At 39.4% G+C, this 21287-nt stretch overlaps 1 protein-coding gene and 1 non-coding gene across 3 annotated transcripts in view; one reads left to right on the top strand and one right to left on the bottom strand.

Annotated features, from left to right (window-relative positions):
• The window catches only part of CORO1C (coronin 1C), a 125072-nt gene that overhangs the window by 15979 nt on the left and 87806 nt on the right, over positions 1–21287 (bottom strand). For both annotated transcript variants that reach the window (XM_030939249.1, XM_010360536.2), the window contains exons 3-4: positions 16935–17057; positions 155–284 (exon numbers count right to left, since the gene is read on the bottom strand). In XM_030939249.1, the coding sequence (XP_030795109.1) occupies positions 155–284; positions 16935–17057 (253 nt within the window). The remainder of the gene's footprint in view (positions 1–154; positions 285–16934; positions 17058–21287) is intronic.
• Positions 6922–6982, top strand: LOC115900168. The gene has a single exon (XR_004059838.1). It is a non-coding gene; the product is annotated as a U7 small nuclear RNA (small nuclear RNA).

Below are 21287 nucleotides of genomic sequence, written 5' to 3'. Positions count from 1 at the left end.
GGAGCAGTGCACCTCACCCAATCCTCTTCACCATGGTTTCCTAATAATCTGCTTTAAAACCATAGAGCACACAACCAAAACACATTTCCTTCCCCCCGCTCAGAGAGCCACAAGAGTGGAAGACAAGGGGAGGACCGCTGAGCTCAGCTCCCACCTGCACTAAGAAGCACATTGCGGGCTGTTGGATGCCAAGCCACGATGCCGACTCTCTTTGAGTGGCCTTCCAAAATCACCACAGGTTCAGTCAGGGAAAGCGTGAGTCCATTTTCTGGGATCTGCCATACCTGTTGGAGAAGGAAGAAAGATGATCCACGTGAAAGCTAGTGCCTTTCATTATCACATTTACAGTGACCATCCACTTTAAAGATTTGCTCTATATAAACAGAACATACAGTGATATGTGGATGAAAGGCAGAATGTTGTGAAATGACTGTGCTAGGCTGTTTTTTCTTTTTTTGAGACGGAGTCTCACACTGTTGAACGAGCTGGAGTGCAGTGGCGCAATCTCAGCTCACTGCAACCTCCATCTCCCAGGTTGAAGCAATTCTCCTGCCTCAGCCTCCCAAGTATCAGCTGTTTTTAAAATGTAATATGTTACCAGAGATCAGGATACCAACAAAGACTGCAAAACATTACCTCTCAGCTTTTATTTAATATTATTTGGGATTTTATTCTAAATTCCTTGTGAAGTTCAAAACTCTCCAGTTAGAAGCATGCACAAACTTGAAAGAAAAATACAAAATGATTGAAACACTCAAGAAAAGGATTGGGATGAAGACACTTAGCTAAGTCTGTGGTTCTTGATGGGACGATGTAATTTTTAAAACATATTTTCTTTTCTTCTTCTTTATTTTTTATTTTTTGAGACGGAGTATCACTCCGTCACCCAGGCTGGAGTGCAGTGGCACGATCTCGACTCACTGCAAGATCCACCTGCCAGATTCACGCCATTCTCCTGCCTCAGCCTCCTGAGTAGCTGGGACCACAGGTGTCTGCCAACACGCCCGGCTAATTTTTTATTTTTAGTAGAGACAGGGTTTCACCATGTTGGCCAGGATCGTCTCGATCTCCTGACCTTGTGATATGCGCATCTTAGTCTCCCAAAGGTGCTGGGATTACAGGCGTGAGCCACTGTGCCCGGCCTTAAAACATATTTTCTATAATTTTACACTTGGAAAATAAAAATACACTTAATATTTTTATAACATGTATTATAGAAAATATTACAAAAGAAAAAATAAATTAGACCTCATCAAAATTAAAAGCTTTTGTGCTTCAAAGGACACTATCAAGAAAGTGACAAAAAAAAAACCCCGCAGAATGGGAGAAAATAACTTGCAAATCATACATTTGATAAGAGACCTATAGCTAGAATATATAAAGAACTCTCAGAATCCAACCAAAGGACAAATAACCCAATTTAAAAATAGGCCAGTCATCTAAATAGACGTTGCAAGGAAGACATATAAATGGCGAAAAAGCACATGAAAAGATGTTTGGCATTATTAGTTATTACAGAAATGCAAATCAAAACCACAAGCTCTTTTCATGACCATTAGAATCAAAAACACAGATAACAAGTGTTCACAAGCATGTGAAAAAATCAGAGCCTGCGTACGTGGCTGGTGAGAATGTAAAATGGTATAACCACCATTTGGTGGCAGACTTTGGAAAACAGCTTGGCAGTTCCTCAAATGATTAAACAGAGTTATCATATGACCCAGTAATTCCACTCCTAGGGATATACCCAAGAGTATGGAAACTATGTGTCCATGCAAAAACTTGTACAAGAATGTTCGTGGAAGCATTATTTGTAATAGCCCAAAGGTGGAAACAACCCAAATATCCATCTATTGATAAATGGCTAAACAAAATGTGACATATTCATACACTGGAATATTATTTGGCCATAAAAAAGAATGAAATACTGATACATGCTACAACATGAACAAACTCTAAAAACATTATGCAAAGTGAAAGAAGCCAGACATAGAAGACCGCATATTGCGGGATTCCACGTATGTGAAATGTCCAGCAGAGGCAAATCCATAAAGACAGAAAGCAGAATAGTGGTTGCTTAGTATTGGGGAGTGTGGAGGGAGGCAGGTGGAGGAGTGATAGCTAAAGGATTTGGGTTTCTATTTGAGGTGATGAAAATTTTCTATAATTGTCTGTGGTGATGGTTGTGAATATTCTAAAAATCAGTGAATTGTACATTTTAAATGAGTGAATTATATGTGAATTATATCGCAATAAAACTTGTGACTTAAAAAAAAATCCTCTTGACTGGTGAAGACATGCAGAAGACTCGCCATATCTTAACTGGGGACATGCCTGGGCACAGACGGAGAAAGGGACAGGGAAAGTATGAGTGGAAGGAATGAAAGACTTTACGTTTAACAATGGAAGAGAAAGGTTTCAAAGGGTTAAGAAACAAACAACCTCTAAGAAAAGGGCTGAGTTACAGGTAAGCTGAGTAGCATCAAGAACCCTACAGAAGACCAGGTATTAAATATTATTTAAGCTTATTAAAAAGCTAAAGTTTAAAATCATTATCTTCTACATGAAGATTAAAACAAGTAAATTTACCATCAGAAAATGATTTTGAGGAACTAGCTCATGAAAAATTTAAGAACTTCTCAGTGAAAAATCATGTTCAACACTAGAACACGTGAGAAACAGAATTTTCCTTTGTGGGAACTTTAAACAAGGAGACAAACAATTGTCTGTTTTCAATTGCTTAGTGGAAGGCAGAGATCTAGACTGGATGAGTGTTTAGGGTTCAGCTCAGTTCAACTGTCCTGCAAAAAATGAGAAAAGTTTGCCATTCTGAAGAGTGGGAAAAGGTCATGAGTTGAGTGATTTGTTCATTTTTACAGCTCAATTCTGCCCAGGCTAAATATAACCCCTTATGCAAATCATGGCAAAAATAAACCTGCATTTTGAGGGCCCAAGTTTAAAACATCACCTAATTTCCCCAAAGCCCCACCATCATTCAGCAAATTTTAAGCAAGGCAGGTGTGAACAAGCATAGAAGGAAAAGGATGACCTACCCTGCCCTCTCCCTCCCTCTGCGGAACAGACCTTGACCCAGGCCTCTTTCCCCTGTGGAGAATGTAGGCATCTGCTCTCCTCCAGCACTGCATGTTAGCTTTCATCCTGATATGCACTATTTTTATTCAAGAATTTACGATTAGTGAAACAACTCCACGTTGAACTTGACTATTTGAATATAAAGCAGGACTGACATTTTGAACAGAACACACAGAAAACAGTGACTACTAATTTGATCAAAGCATGAAGTCGATAGAAAAACAATTATGAAATGGGACTTTAGTGACTCAACAGGAAATGCATTTTGCAAGATGCACTGTGACCCCACTTAGAACTGACAGAGTGGTAATACTACCTTCGATCTCCAGATGGCACCCCAACCATGGCCTGCTGGGTTTCCTCGCAAGGACTGAAAACGCTTCTGTGTCTAACTCTGAGCACAGCCAGTGCATTTTCCAAATTACTAATGAGACATGGAGTGATGGGAGGCTTTGGTTATAATGAGCATTTCCAAACTTAAAATATGAGGGCAGAAGCAGAGCTCACAATGGGGACTCAACCTTTTCCTTTCTCTAGCTTCTCCCCATCATCTTTTCCTGGATTAGAAGAAAATTTTAATGATGAAGCAAAACATTTATTAATTTTTAAAATAAAGAAACTCTGTGTGTTCCTTCTTTACCACACCTCCAGCTGGTTTAATGGTTCCCTCAGCTGGGTTTATGCACATAAGACAAGCACCTAACCCATGTTACTACCTTGGTTAACTCTTTCTTGTAACATGTTTAATGAGTTACAATAAATTCTATTGTAACCCATCTAGTACTGGGTAACTAAATACAGGCCCTGCTCTTCAGAAGTTGATGGTCTAACAGAAAGCAGAGACTTCTATCAGACTGAAAATCAAAGACAACAAATCCAAGTGGTGTGATACAGAGCGTTAGAGAGTGAGCACCGGAGTCAGGCAGAGTCTGGTTCAAATCCTGCCTGGGCTACTTACTGTGATGATCCTGGCAAACATCACTGCATAGAGAAAACATTAGTACCTATGCCTGAGAAGTGTGCTAAGAGATTTAAGGAATTAACCCTCAGCACAGAGCCAGACACACACATAGTGCCTCCAGAATGCAGAGACAGTACATAGCAGGGCTGAGATGATGGGCTCTGGCCAGACTGATGTGACTGAATTCCTGATTCAGTCACATATCAGTAGTGTGACCTTGGGGACATTCACCTAACCTTTCCAGGACTTAATATTGAATCTGCCCTCTGTGAGGCGGTTTGAAGACTAACATGGTAACATGAAACTGACACATTTAGAAGAATGCCTGGCGTAAGGCAGACACTGGGTGTTAGTTGTTATTATTGCCTGTATATTCACTAGGAACCACACAGTGCAACCAGTGCTATGCTGGCATAAGCCAACCGCACTACTATGAAATGAGCTTCCTGCTAATCAAGCTTGGTCCACCAAGGAGGGCTCCCTGAGGAGGTGACCTCTAAAAGATAAACAAGACTTAGGTGAAAGTAGAGAAGAAAATAAGGAGAAATTGAATATCCAGTCTCAAAATAAAAAACACAGATGTGTAGAGCAATTTTCTAAAAAGTGCATGCAGCATTTAAACAATGCCATAAAGAAGCTGGCTCAGGAGCTTCTAGGGAAAAAGCATCAGAGTGAAAAAGCTAATAATACTATAAGCACAAGGACTGCAATGTGAGAAGAAAGTTGAGTGAAAAAGTCTCTGAAATGAAATGAGAAGACAATTGAATTCTTGCGTCCACTGGTAGAGGGGGTGGTTCTCTACGGTGGACTGTGGAAAGAGCTGGGGGCTTGGGGGCGGTCTGAAGGTCTTTCCACACCAGCATACACGTGCTCTGGCTGACGCCCACAGGCCCTGCTCACAGGACTGTCATTATGTGGCTCTCTGCCCTCTTCAGGGTTGTCTGCTACTTCGGGTGACAGCTTGCAGGTTTGGACTGATGTTCCTGCAGCTCAGGGACAACAACAAACAGAAGCACCACTTGGTACATGTTTGGTCCTTTTGTATGTAATATGGGATGCTGGTCTGGGTGTCAGAAGACACAGGCTCCTGTCAGAGCTGGGACACTAATTGGTCATGTTAGCATTAAGGAGGGATTTCACTTCCGGGAGCCTGCATTTCCTTGATAGTGGGGACAGCTGTGCTTACTCAGGGGTTACTAGAAGGGTTAAATGAGCTCAAACATTTTGCATGCCCCAAAACACTAGCCTAACAGGAAATACTGCAACGAGGGAGAAGAGCATGGGGCTTTCTTTGGAGCTAGACAGATCTGGGTCTGGCTGGGCCTTTTATCAGCTGTGTGACCCTTGACAAAACTGTCACTCTCTGAGCCTGTTTCCTAAGTTGTAAAATAGGCCACACTCATGGCTTACTGTGCTGATACGATAACTAAATATAACCATGTACATAAAGGCTTAGAATAGCGCATGGCAAAAAAAAAAAAAAAAAAAAAAAAAAAAGGAGCCTACTATATTTTCATGATGACTTTTCTTGCTATTAATATGACCACTATGACCTCATATATATTTCTAGGTCTGAACATCAGAATTTCTTAGAAGGAGTCCTGTCTTCAAATTAATTCAGCACTGTACCAAATTAATTAATACTAACTAATTTACACCCAAGATATCTTATGTGTGAAAGCTCTGGTTTATACCTAGGCCAATTACCACAGTAACGACAGATCTGATCTCTGAGTAGGCTTAGCTTTTCTTTGTTCTATGGCTACAGACTGGTATTGTAATACCAACCAGCTTTCTCAAAACTGTATGCAGTGAGTGCAGAGGAAAACAGACATAAAACACCCAGAGTAGGCATCGCAGCACAGCAAAGAGTACAAGTCATCCCTACTCCCTTTTTTAATTTTATTTTCTTAATTTAAATAATGCTGTGTGTTCCTAACATTTTTTATTTGGACAGCACATTACTATGGCAATGTTTTGTTTTGTTTTGTTTTGAAAGGACAAAAATGAAATCAGAGGAGCTGCGGGGGCTCAGGTCTGTTGTCCTGGCGCATAAGGAGGCGAGGCTAGGTGCTCGAGGCCAGCCTGCACAACATAGAAACCTCTCATCTATATAACCAAAAAAATGAAATCAGTTCCAACAGCTCCTACATGAATAAGTGAATCAATCAGTAAAATCCCATTGTGGTTCTAGAAAAAAACAACTTTAAGCACATATTCAGAACTACTGTATCATGGGCATCCTTTTCACATGTGAAAGCCTGGATATGGAAAAAGAACAACTCAAGAGAACAATCCCAACAAGAAAAAAGGAAAACTAAAACACTTGGGTTTCTCTCACGTACTAATTTTAAAGTACAATTAATTTAATAGTTTTATTTTTCAAATACTGCTTTCCAGACACTGCTTCCCTATTTTAATCACCCATCATGAACTTGCTACTGTGTGCTAGGGCTTAGAGTTACAGCCGTAAAAAGGGTTACGCCCCCAAAAGACCCTATTTTTCTAATGCTAAGGAAACCAATTCCAAAGGGGAAATGAAGAAAAGACATGAGACAGGAAAAAGCTTAAAGATGTGGTTAGCAGCTGCAGAGCAGCACAGCGTCCCACAGATGCCCACAAAGGCCTGCATGTAGGGCATCAGGGCATTCCCAAATGAACCATGACGTGCAGAGCGGCACCAAGTTCGGGAAAACCAAGAACCGAGTGTTGGGTTCCAATCTGCCAGGGTTATAATATCCTTTGGCAAATGGCCCAGATGCAATCTGTACAAAATGGAATTAAGACAAAGCCCTCCCCTGCTGAATGCCTGAGAGGAACCAAAACATCAACTTCCATTTTTATTTCAGGGCAAAACCTATATTAGAAAGCATTAAAGCTCTTTCAGAATTTGTCTAGCAGGTTTTCCAGTCTTTGTCAAATGCCTTCCCACCCGCCAAAAACAAACTATATTAGGAAAATTTATAATGGAAGCAAAAATGGATTAGATAGGGTATTTATTTTTGTTTATTTCTGCAGAAGAATAAACTGATTTGAGAGAAGGGGGAAAGCGTCCTTTAAACTTAAAAATTTGGACTATTATATAGCTGGAGACAATTAAGACTATCATTTTGCAAGATCTTTCCACCTCCCAGACTCTGGAAGGAACAATTATGCAACTCCATTGTCCGAATTAGCCATTTTTTGCATTTGTGTTTGATTACTACCTTGCAGATAAGGAACAATGTTGAATCAACATCATTCACTAAACTTAACTTGGCTGCTCTTTGTATTATTTAAAGCACTATTATTTTCTTGGAGCTAAAATTTCCCCAAGTAAAATACTTAGGTAGCCACAATCTTACTCTCTTTGAGAAGATACTGCTGAGGAAAAGAACTCACAGAGCCAAAACTTTGCAAAAGTTAGGAGTGAAGTGTAGTTTCCAGGAGTAGGATTTACACAACTGCTGTGTGAGAGTATAAAACGCTATTTCACAAAGTAGTACATGAAAGGTAAACTGTGTCAATATAATTTACTTTTAGGCTGCAAGAAGCCCCGCCTAAACAATGAGGGGGTGTATCTTAAGATTGGTATTCCCTCTCCTAAAACTGCAAAGTGGCTGTCACTAAATCAATGCCCACAAAATTAGCAAATCAACACTTCAATGCTTAGGACTTCATGGATTTATATACCATAAGTAATCCCAAAAGCAGTTTTTAAAAAATTACTTTTATTCTTTTACAGCTCATTTGATAAACTGGTTCCACTGTATTTTTCTACAAAATATCTATTAAAGGTACTCTTGCTGCTAGGAATCCACCATAGGTATACATCAAAATCCACATTACAAAAAATAACAGCCCATTATACGTTTACAGCTTCCTTTTGACTCTCTCGATAGGCATAATTATTATTATCATACCTCCATATTATATGTAAGGCAATCGGGGCTGAGACAATTTAAGCGAAGCGACCTGCAAATGCTCAAAACTCCTACTCTCGGGCTCTCCTTGGTATCCTTCTTCTACTAAAATTAAGCATTGTTATACTGTCTATTATTTGTAGCTCATGAGCTACTACCAATAGCCTAGGCTTGAGAAACTACACAGAGCTTTTCTGTTAAAAAAAAAAAAAAAGGGCAGGGGCGGACGGGGGTGTTGTCTGAAACCATTTGATCTTAGTACAGTGTTCTTTTACCTTCAGAAGAGCAAGGTGGAAAATAAGGTATTAAGAAGCAGGTAGGCTAGGAGCAGATCAAATATTTCTTTAAACTTTCATTTCAACTGCTAAGCTATACAAGCTTCAATTACTCCAATAACAACATGATATGGGGGATATTAAGTGATTAAAGGGTGATTTAAATATCAGTTCCATACTTAAAGATTTTTTTAAATTAGAAAGATTTATCCCAAAGCATTACTTAATTTACAAAATGTGCACTCCAGCAATGCCAGTAAAAGGGCGACATTGAGGATTCTGGGAGATGGCAGAATCTCAGTGGCAGCATTGTTTGAGGGTTTTTCCAAAGTCCCTCCATAAAAATACAGAGCTAGCAGAAAACAAAACAAAACAAAACAAAAATCCAGGGACAACATTTACACAAACTAGGTGATATCCCCAAAATTCAAGTGGGTGGGAGCAAACACCAACAGCCACACGACCTGCATGTGATCGGCCTCGGGTTTGTGTGGGAGGGGACAGCAAGGGGACACCTGACAGACCTGAGGGCAGCAGGCTGGTGTGAGATCAGCAGTAGAAACTGGGAAGGATTTTGCCTTTTCCAACAGAAGCTGGGCATAGGAGTACTGAATTTAAAAGGTCTGAAGAGGCAGGCACAATCTAGACCCCAGCACTCTCAAAATCACCCAGAGAGGGCTCCCTTCCAGGATGGGACCACAAAGCAGACACTCCAGGAAATGAAATCGAATTTCAGCAGGATAGAAATAAGAGGGATAAAAGCATAAGAGAGGCTACATAAAAGCCAGGCCAGGAAATCTCAGAAAGCAAGGCACCATGTTTCTGAACACTATCTGAAGATGTCAGAGAGGGAGCTCTGTGAAATTAGAGCAGCTATCTGAACCAAGCCACCATCTAAAAAGCTTGGGAAAATTAAATCCACATAAAAATAAGCAAGAAAAAAAAATCAAGGTTGAATTCCAAAATTACTGTCAGAACAAAAGAAAATAAGACACAGAATAACATCCTTTTAGATAATATAAATATGCTAAAAAGACATGCTCAAAAGAGATAAAAACTACATTATAATAATTCAAAATAAAGTAATATATAAAACATTATAAATCAGAACTTGAAAAACTCAAAAAAATAAAGTGACAGAAATCAAGAAAAAAATTAGAAATAAATGAAGACAAACCAAGAAAGAACACAAGAGCAAATAAACACAACAAATAATGCCCCCAAAAGAAATAAAAGGCAAAGAGCAAAATAATAATAATAATAAAGTCTAAAAAAAACCAAAAAACAAAAAAAAAGGTTTGGGGCCTAGCATGGTGGCTCACACGTGTAATCCCAACACTTTGGAAGGCCAAGCTGGGAGGAATGCTTGAGGCCACAAGTTAGAGGCCAGCCTGGACAACATTGTGAGAAACCTCATCTCTATAAAAAAAATAGAAAATCAGCTGGACATGGTGGTAAATGCCTGTGGTTGCAGCTACTCGGCAGGTTGAAGTGGGAGGATTGCTTGAGCCCAGGAGGTCAAGGCATGATTGTGCCACTGTACTCCAGCCTGGGTGACAGAGCAAGACCTTGTCTCAAAAAAAGAAAGAAAAGGAGGGAAGGGAAGGGGAGGGAAGAAAAAGAAAAGAGGTTTGGAGAGAAACTGACAACGACTAAAGAGAAGTAAAGAAGACAAAGCATATGGGTAACAAGAGCCTCTGATAAAGAAAACCAAAGCAAGGAAACAGAAAAAAAAACAAAAAACAAAAACAAACAAAAACAAACAAAAAAAAAACATTAAAAACTGTAATTCAAGAAAAAAAAGACGGGAAACTATATATTGAAAGAGCATACCATGGTATCTAGAGATAACAACTCAGAATGACCAACAATCTTCTAGTAAAATTAACTATATTTGAAGAAGAAAAATCTTACGAACACTTAGGCAAAAAGAGCATATGATTTATAAGGGAAAGGAAATTAGATTATAATCTGACTTTGACAGCAACACCTATGTCAAAAGAAAATGGAATAAGGTATTTAGATACTCAAGGAAAAACTGTGAGTCAGTAATTTTATTTATTTATTTAGAAACAACATCGGTCTCACTCTGTTAACCAGGCTGTAGTGCAGTGGCACAATCACGGCTCAATGCAGCCTTGAACTTCCAAGGCCCAAGAGGTCCTCCCACCTCAGACTCCCAAGTAGCTGGGACCACAGGCATTCACCACCACACCCAGCTAATTTTTTATTTTTTGTAGAGACGGGGTTTCACCATGTTGCCCAGGCTGGTCTTAAACTCCTGAGCTCAAAAAGTCCACTTGCCTTGGCCTCCCAAACTGCTGGAATTACAGGTGTGAGGCACTGTCCCTACCCAATAATTTTATATTCAGAAAAACTCACTTTCAAGTAAAAAGATCACAGATAAGTTATTATCAGTATACAAGAACTCAGAGAATATTGTTCCCATGACCTCTTCTTAAGGAATCCACCCAAGAACAAGCTTCAGATGATCCAAATGCCTGGTGCGAGATTGACACAATGATTGATGGAGTGCACTTCAATGTAGTTACTCACAGAACCAAGAGAGGAGAGACTGTTGAATGTAACAGCTATGTGGTCTTGAAAATACAGAATACATCATTTTTAAATGGAGAGAGAATAGACGTAGCATGGGTTTTAAAAAGTTGTTTAGTTTTTTAACTAAAAGTTGTTTAGTTTTTTAACGATTTTCAGTAATCATAGTACAGTAGTGGTATTAGTATTTTCACTCTGAGACTATTATATGTATAATGTGATAAGATAAATGAGATAGATAAGGATACTCTAATTCTCCTTCTGTATCCCTAAGACCCTGCATTCTGTGTGTGGAAGAAAGGAGATGGAAATGTGATTAATATTAATGAAAGAGGTTAGGTAAATACAGGCATACCTCGTTTTATTGCACTTCACAGATATTGTGGTGGTGTTTTTGTTTTTGTTTTTTTAAACAAACTGAAGCTTCATATCAGTCCTAAGGCAATCTATCTGCACCATTTTTCCAACAGCATGTGTTCACTGTCTCTGTGTCGATTTTGGTAATTCTTGCAGCATTTCAAACTTTTTTGTTATTACTGTATCTGTTACAGTGATAAGTGATCTCTGGTGTTACTACTGTAATTGTTTGGGGGCACTATGAACTGCACCCATGTAAGACAGTGAATTAATCGATAAACGCTGTGTGTTTTCTCACTGCTCCACCACCTGCTCTCCCTGTATCCCTGTCTCTTCCTCTCCTTGGGCCTCCCTATTACCTGAGACATAACAACATTGAAATTAGGCCAACTAATAACCCTAAATGACCTTTAAGTGTTTCAGCGAAAGGAAGAGTTGCACGTTTCTCATTTTAAATCAAAAATTAGAAATGATTAAGCTTAGTGAGGAACCCATGTCAAAAGCTGAAACAGGCTAAAAGCTAAGCGCCTCTTAAGCCAGTTAGCCAAGTTGTGAATGCAAAAGAAAAGTTCAGGAAATTAAAAGTGCTACTCCAGTGAACACATGAATGATAAAAAAGCAAAAACAGCCTTTATTTTAGTGGTCTGGATAGAAATACAAACCAGCCACAAGATTCCCTTAAGCCAAAGCCTAATCCAGAGCAAAGTCCTACCTCTCTTCAATTCTATGGAGGCTGACAGAGGTGAGGAAGCTGCAGAAGAAAAGTTGGATACTAGCAGAGGTTGGTTCATGAGGTTAAGGAAAGATGCCATATCCATTATATAAAAGTACAAGGGAAAGCAGCAAGTGCTGATGGAGAAGCTGCAGCAAGTTATCCAGAAGATCTGGCTAAGATCATTGATGAAGGTGGCTACATTAAACAACACATTTTCTTTCTTTTTTTTTTTTTTTTTTTTGAGACGGAGTCGCTCTGTCGCCCAGGCTGGAGTGCGGTGGCCGGATCTCAGCTCACTGCAAGCTCCGCCTCCCGGGTTTATGCCATTCTCCTGCCTCAGCCTCCCGAGTAGCTGGGACTACAGGCGCCCGCCACCTCGCCCGGCTAGTTTTTTGTATTCTTTAGTAGAGACGGGGTTTCACCGTATTAGCCAGGGTGGTCTTGATCTCCTGACCTTGTGATCCGCCCGTCTCGGCCTCCCAAAGTGCTGGGATTGCAGGCTTGAGCCACCGCGCCCGGCCAAACAACACATTTTCAATGTAGATGAAACAGCCTTCTACTGAAAGATGCCACCTAGAACTTTCATGGCTAGAGAGAAGTCAACATCTGGCTTCGAAGCTTCAAAAGATGAGCTGCCTGTCTTGTTAGAGGCCGACGCAGCTGGTGACTTTAAGTTGATGCCAATGCTCATTTACCGCACCAGAAATCCTACGGCCTTTAAGAATTATGCTAAATCTACTCTGTCTGTGTTCTAGAAATGGAAAAACAAAGCATGAATGACAGCACATCTGTTTACTGCATGGTTTACTGAATATTTTAAGCCCACCATTGAGAACTACCGATCAGGAAAAAAAAAAGATTCCTTACAAAATATTACTACTCATCAACAATGCACCTTATCACCCAAGACCTCTGATGAAAATGTACAAGGAGATTAACGTTGTTTTCACCTGCTAACATCAGTTCTGCAGCCCTTGGAACAAGGAATCATTTTGACTTTCAAGTCTTCTTATGTAAGAAATACATTTCATAAGGCTACAGCTACCACTGATAGTGATTCCCCTGATGGATCTGGAAAAAAGTGAATTAAAAACCTTCTGGGCCCGGTGCAGTGGCTCACGCCTGTAATCCCAGCACTTTGGGAGGCCAAGGCGGGCGGATCACGAGATCAGGAGATGGAGACCATTCTGGCTAACACGGTGAAACCCCGTCTCTACTAACAATACAAAAAATTAGCTGGGCATGGTGGCACGCGCCTGTAGTCCCAGCTACTCGGGAGGCTAAGGCAGGAGAATCGCTTGAACCCGGGAGGCGGAGGTTGCAGTGAGCCGAGATCGTACCACTGCACTCCAGCCTGGGCAACAGAGCAAGACTCCGTCTCAAAAAAAAAATAAATAAATAAACCTTCTAGAAAGGATTCACCATTTTAGGTGATATTAAGAAAATTCATGATTCATGGAAGGAGTTCAAAATATCAACATTCGAGGAGTTCAAGATTTTGGTGGAAGAAGTAACTGTAGATATGGTGGAAATAGGGGAAGCAGAGAATAAAAAGTGGAGCCTGAAGATGTGAGTGAACTGCTGCAATCTAATGATAAAATTTGAACAGATGAGGAGTTGTTCCTTATGGAAAAGCAAACAGTTTCCTGAGATGGAATGTACTCCTGGTAATGATGCTGTGAACACTGTTGAAATGACAACAAAACATTTAGAATATTACCTACATAAACTTAGTTGATAAGGCAGCAAAAGGGTTTGAGAGGACTGACTCCAATTTTGAAAGAAGTTCTATGGTAGGTAAAATGCTATCAAACAGCATTACATGCTACAGAGGAAGATTTCATGAGAGGCCGAGTCAATCAATATGACAAACTTTATTGTCATTGCCTCATCCAGCCCAACCTTCAGCAACCACCACCCTCATCAGTCAGCAGCCATCAACACGGAGGGGAAACCCTCCACAGCAAAAAGATTACACTCTCTTTGGTAATACAGTATTTGTAAATTAATTACACACACACACACACACACACATACATATTTTTTTAGACATAATGCTACTGCATACTTGATATAATTTTCCCTTAAAATAAACCAGTACGTCTGAAAGAAATGGCTTGGGCAGGGATGTCCAAAGTGAACCTGAAACACCTCAGCATATCACACAGCAAGGAATCTATCTATCAAAGACTACAAGGGTTATTTCAAAAGGACTCAGAAATCTTGAAGAGGTTTCCACTGGAAAAGGCAAGAAAGTCAGCTTTGAGATAAGAATTATAATGGATTGAACCCATCAAATATATTCAAATCCATAATTTCAAAATGAAAGGAAACAGGGGGAAAAACCCTAATTTGTCACCTTCTGAGGATAACAATCAATTCATTATCTTGAGAACTGGGTAAATAAAAGGAAAGAATCAAGCACTTATCCTGCTTTCCTAAATGAACTATACTATTTGGTAACTAAATAGTAAGCAAGTCAGGGCATCATCTTATAAAATTTTACTAGCTAAAAATTGAAAACAAAATGACAGAATTTACTGTCACCATATTGCGACCCCTAGTGAATGACTGGATATAGGCACAGAATGCACGAATCTAAAAAGAATGAAACCCAGACATCGTGACATCATGTGCTTCCTAGCGTATGGAAGAACGTAACAGGAACAACATAGTCTTGCCAAAAGGACAGAACCTGAATCTGACCGCACTTCAGGTTCCAGCTGCCAATCTGCAGGAAATTCAGAGGACAGAGGAGCATGTTCCACTGCAACATGAGGATACAATCAGCAAAATCCAGATGGCTGAAAAGCACAGGTCAAACGTCAGGGCTTTTGCATAGATACATTGTAGGAAAAAGAAAATGATGAAGGAGGAATCTTTAGATTAAGACTTAAAGTTTTTAAAACTGGCAAGACCAATCTATAGAGTCTAGAGTGATCACCACTACAAATCACTTGAGTGATTACCACTACAAAGAAAGGCAAGGAAATGAGTATTACAAAAGTCAGGGGAGTGGTTACTTTGAGAGGGAGGAGGGTTGTTGTGACTGGGATGGGGCACATGGAGAAGTCTGAGGAGGTTGGGAAAGTTCTACTTTTTGACATGGAAGGTGGTTACATGGTGTTCGCTATGTCATAAATCACTTAACTCCCTGAATTCACTTTTTAACTATTTGGTGTGTTTTTCTGTTTTATAATACACACTTTTTTTTTTTTTTTTTTAAAGGATAACATGACCAGTAATGCTAGAGACAGGGAAAGCCAGAGGATGGATCAAATCTGCTTCTTCAAAAGAGGTTCAGACTCTCCGTCTAAGATTCTGGCATCCGAGTTGGGCGTGATGGCTCGTGCCTGTAATCCCAGCACTCTGGGAGGCTGAGGTGGGTGGATCACTTGAGGTCAAGAGTTCAAGACCAGCCTGGCCAACATGGTGAAACTCCGTTTCTACTAAAAACATAAAAATTAGCTGGGCGTGGTGGCACAGGCCTGTAATCCCAGCTACTCGGGAGACTGACGCAGAAGAATCACTTGAACTGGGAGGTAGAGGTTGCAGTGAGCTGAGATCATGCCATTGCACTCCAACCTGGGCGACAAAACGAGACTCCATCTCAAAAAAAAAAAAAAATTCTGGCATCAGGTCTAAATAATATTCCTTTCTCTTAGCAAAATGTGTCCGTAGCCATTAAAATGATCAATTTAGCAAGGCACATTAAACAGAACAATTCCCTTTCACAGCAGCATATTTCCTTAATATGCTTTAGCTGCCAAAATTATGAGATCACAGGAGGAGACATTCCCAGCCAAAAGCCCATGAGGGAAAGCGGGTAAATGTTTAAATAACATAGTTCAGGAATTAATTTGTGTTTATGTAAAATAATTTTAATTAATAAAGCTTTCCAAACAATGTTTCAGTCTACAGCCAATAGAGAGGAAAATAAAAGTAGCATAGTTCTCCAAGCTGTCTACCTGACATGTGCGAGACTGCTTACCAAATTAATTAGAGACCATCTTCCCTTATTTCAGGGGCAGCAATACTCCCATTTGTGCTTATGCCTAACCTTTTCAACCTATTTTGGGCTAGCATTAAAAACTGATCCAAACCAATAATCACATTTTAAAGTTAAAAATCATAACTAAGAACAAGAAATCATATTAAAGTACTCCAAAGCCTTATTTCACACATAACCTACTTTTGGAAACTAAAGGAGGGAATGTGAAGTACTTAACTCACCTTTCACGTTTTTTGTTTGTTTGTATATCTTTATGAAAAGGACTTTCTTAACCAGGGTCCACTGGACAGAACACAATTTCTGCCATTAGCTTGGAAACAAGCAATTGCAAAAACTGTCTGTTACCACCTGTGACATATCCCATTTTATCTGCATAACTTTGGCATCTTACGTCACTGTCTTGTACAGTCTGTGCCAGCAATTTTTTCTCTTCTTTTGGGGCGAGGGGAAATTCATGTGGTCAAATGGCATTACAGAATTACTGAAAAGTCATTTTACTTTCCCTAAAATCTTCTGACAGAGAAGATGTCAACTGTCAACAAGCACATACACAAATACACTCACAGAAAAGACTGTAATCCCAGCACTTTGGGAGGCCGAGGTAGGTGGATCACTTGAGGTCAGGAAATCGAGACCGGCCTGGCCGACATGGTGAAACCTCATCTCTATTAAAAATACAAAAATTAGCCAGGTGTGGCAGCGGATGCCTGTAATCCCAGTTACTCAGGAGGCTGAGGCAGAAGAATCACTTGAACCTGGGAGGTGGAGGTTACAGTGAGCCGAGATCATGACACTGCACTCCAGCCTGGGTGACAGAGTGAGACTCCATCTCAAAAAAAAAAGACACTGCAGCACAACCTTTTGATTTAAGGGCTTGTTGAAAGGATTATCTGTAATTAAACTTAAATGTAGTAAATTCTTGTAAAATCCAACAGACAGTCAAAACTGCTATAACTTTCTGCTTTTCAAGCCTCTATACATACACACATACTCACACACATGCTTTTGAAAGCAGTAGGTGAGTCCCACCGGCCTGCATGCATGCAACACCCTGGGAACTTACCATGACCGTGCAGTCCTCTGAACCGCTGGCAATGACCTGATCGTTATGTGGGCACCAGTCTATGTCCAGCACTGGTCCTGTGTGGCCACATACTGTAGGGTAGGATTTGTCAATTCGACCAGTCTGAAAGAAGAGAGAAACAAACCTACTATGTAACATCAACACCGCAGAGGTTATACATTTTCTTAGGCCCATTTCTCCTTTATTACCTCCACCCAAAACTCTCAATTGTCTGGATATGATGACATCGTATAGTCAATATCAACTTTCACTTCTAGAAAAAGCCACTACCAAGGACACGCCATCAAATTACAAGAATCCAAATCCCTAGAACCAAAAAGATGTAATCAACTGCACTAGCAGACATAGCAAAAGAGAATATGAAAGTCTTTTTACCAAAATACAATTCTAAATAGCCAAATTGCAAATTAAAAGGATGTTCCATGGCTTTTTAAAAAATCCCTAAACCTTGGTATTATTCAAAATGTGAAATATAACTTTTAATACAATAAGACAATATCCTCAAGTATATAAATTACCAGTTCTGGAAATGAATGGCACTATGAAAATTTAAAGGCTGGGTGTGGTGGCTCACACCTATAATCCCAGCACTTTGGGAGGCTGAGGCAGGTGGATCAGCAGGTCAGGAGATTGAGACTATCCTGGCCAACATGGTGAAACCCCGACAAATACAAAAATACAAAATACAAAAATAAAAAATACAAAAATTAGCCGGGCAATGACCGGATCGTTATGTGGGCACCAGTCTATGTCCAGCACTGGTGCCCACATAACCAGTGATGAGCACCTGTAGTCCCAGCTACTCGGGAGGCTGAGGTAGGAGAATCGCTTGAACCCGGGAGGCGGAGGTTGCAATGAGCTGAGATCGCACCACTGCACTCCAGCCTAGTGACACAGTGAGACTCTGTCTCAAAAAAAAAAAAAAAGAAAAGAAAAGAAAAAAGAAAAGAAAATTTAAAAAGTTAAAGTTAAAAAAAAAAAAAGAAAGAAAAGCTTTAGCTATCACTCAAGGTCTAAAGAGCCTACTACATTTTAATGTCTCAGTCTCTCTGCTATCTTCAATCAACAGAAATGCCAGCCAGACAGTCTAGTTAACACCAACTTAGACCTCACCCATTAGCCAGTTCCACATCTGATTAAGACTAAAATGCTTAATGTTGGTCATAAATAGCTACCACGATTTGTTCATGTCACACATTTGAATCTAGCAAATCAACCAGGGTTATCAGACCACTTTTGTGTCAACTAAGACAACTGCTGTTGTTAACAACAGGTGCATGAAAGTGGTTTCCCTTTTAAAACAGCTTAATGCCAGTCCACGCTGAAGCTGTGTATGCTCTAAGAGCAGGTGCACAGAAAGGAATCACTGCAATGTATGGCTGAATCTATTTTTTGTTGTTTTTGCCCTTATATGGCAAATCATCCCAACACTGGGGCGAGCTTCTTAGCAATTTTTCAAGAACATAAATTTCTACGATTTCTCCAATTTAACTTGACTGTGCAAATCTCCAGAGAAGCAGAACGCTAACATGTAAAGACCACAGGCTCTGGAATCAGACAGGTAAGGGTTCAAATCCATGCTCTACTGATTAAACAGCAGGTGATTTTAGACAAGTCATGTAATCTCTCTAAGCTTCAGCTCATTTGTCATCTGTAAAATAGTTAACAATGATACTTAACTCCTGCAATTATTGTAAGGATTAAATGAGAGAACCCTTTTAGATAAATCACAATTCAGTATTACAATTATCTGTAAAATATGTAAAAAAATTAACCACAGTATCTGGAATAAAATATTCAGTAAAAGCTGTCACATTATTAGTTCTTCTAGTACAATAATTTACTCCATCATTAAGAATTAACAAATATGTGTTGTGAACTTTTATGGACCAGACATTGTGCTGAGTGCTGGAGATACAGATGTTAACAAGGCAGTCCTGTCCTGGCTAAACATGGAGTCCAGTGAGAGGAGAGAGACATTTAAACAGCCAATTACGGTGCCACATAGGAACACAGAAGGAGGACATTCAAGCAGGTTTGTGGGGACACAGTCTCTGGAAAGGTTTTCTTCTGGGAAAGGTAAGTTCCAAGTTGAGACCTGAAGATAGCCCTGTTTACAGACCTAAGGCCTAGGTTTCTTCACGTTCCTCTACTTTCCCTTGCAACCCAGTTTGGATCTCCCAAAATGCATCACCAAAAAAGGACTTCAACAAAGGAATTTCCAATGAACACCATATCATATAGAATCTGGGTGTCATAAAAAGAAGCCACACGATTCATTTACAGGCAGCAAAGCATAAATGGTTAAGAACCAGACTGCCTAGAGTGTAGTCATGATTCTGCCATCTTCTAGCTGTGAAGTCCTAACCAAATTACTCCATCCTTCAACCTCAGTTCCTCATCTATAAAACTAGAATGTTTAACAGTTTATTCCTTAAGAGCTGATGTGAGGACCAAATGAGGCAATCAAGGTAAAGAACTTGGTACTGTCCCAGCACTTGAAGTACTCAATAAACATTACCCAAAATTTAACAAATGCTGGAATCTACTCTACCACATTTCTGATGGTGTCTCTCCTTAAAGAACGACCAGCTACTAAGTCTAAGCCACGCGGTTTTGCTTATCTTATTGCATTCTCACAAAAATCATGCAGGTAAGATGTAGATTTCATTTGTACTCCTTGATATTATTGCTCAAGCTGATGGTAGTGGGATCACAGGTGTTCATCCTATTTTACATAATTAGTTAATAATGTTATATAATTATCAAACTATAGATACAGTAACTCTTTTGAATGTGTGCTCTCTTTCTCCTTCCTTCCTTGTCTCTCTCTCTCTTGTTCTTGTCTCATGTTGCCTAGGCCGGAATGCAGTGGCCATTCACAGGCACGATCATAGCTGATTGCAGCCTTGAACTGCTGGCCTCAAGTGATCCTCCTGCCTCAGACTCCTACATAGCTGGAACCATAGGTGTGTGTCACCATGTGTGGCTTGAATGTGTGATATTTCATAATTTAAAACATCCTAAGGCTGGAAGGTCAAAATGAAGTTTGACACACAGTTAAATAGACATACTAAAAGCAGAGAACTAAAAGAATGGAACAGAGGCAAAAATTAAAGAGATAATGGTTAAGAATTTTTCAGGTTCAATCAAATGCATAAGTCTTTAGATTTAAGAGGCACGAATCCCACCTAGGGCAGTATAAGTGAAAACAAATTCTTATCTATTCATATCCTAGTGCAATTTAGAACACCTAGAACAAAGAGAAGATCCTAGAAGCAACAACAGAGAAAGGACAGATTACCTACTGACAGAGTAATTTGATTGTGAGCAGACTTCTCAGAAGCAATCAGAGAAACAAAGAAATGGAAAATACCTTGGAAATGCTAAGAAAAACAACCACCCTTGTATTCCATACCCAGAAAAACTATCATTCAAGAATGATGACAAGAAAAAAGCAAACAAAAGACATTGTAGACAAAAAGAGACAGAATTTACCATGGGCAAACCCTTGTTCAAAAAATTAAATTCTCAAACTTGTCTCAAAGAATTGCTATATTAATTTCGAAGAATTAAGTTCAAGAACTCATTTCAGGAAAAGAAAGTAAAATATAAAAACTGGTATAGCAAAACAACGGTGAGCAAATAAATAAATAAAGCAAATACAAACAGGTACTATGTAAAACAGTACTAATAATACCTACTTGGAGTACAGATTTTAAAAAGAGAGAAATAAAATATTAGACAACAATACCATTTAAGGTAAAAGGCATATGATCAGACTTAAAAATTGACTAATTTTAGACTTTAAGTAAAGATGTACAAATGAAGAGTAAATACTGAAAGGAAAGAGAGAATGTATAATTTCTGGTGGAGATGTACTAGAATAGCTAGAACTTAAAAACTGGCTCAATCCAATAGAAAGAGAAAATAAAAAGAAAAAAGGGACCAAAGAAAGTATGAATGCAACTCATGAAAAGGACAGACAAGTTTTTTAAGAAAAAAAGCAGGAAAACTAGAAAGCACAAAGACGGTGGAAATAAAACCAACTATAAATCATGATTTGTAGTAAATGCAAGATTAAGTTCACTAGATAAAGACAAGGCCTCTCAGATTAGATTATAAATCCAGCTATAAAACATATTTTTTTAAAATAATGGCACCAAAAGGCAAATAAAGGAGGGGGGCATATTAAAAAGTATACCTGGTAGCCAGGTGAAATGCACTATTAGAGATTCATATCACTACCTGACATCTAAAGAAACAATTCACTGGAAAGTTATACTGCTACTAAAGTGTAATTCATCTAACCATACAATTTCAAAATAATTA

Source organism: Rhinopithecus roxellana, chromosome 10 (assembly GCF_007565055.1).
Source record: "Rhinopithecus roxellana isolate Shanxi Qingling chromosome 10, ASM756505v1, whole genome shotgun sequence".
Taxonomy (NCBI): domain Eukaryota; kingdom Metazoa; phylum Chordata; class Mammalia; order Primates; family Cercopithecidae; genus Rhinopithecus; species Rhinopithecus roxellana.
This window is presented reverse-complemented; position numbering and strand designations above follow the sequence as displayed.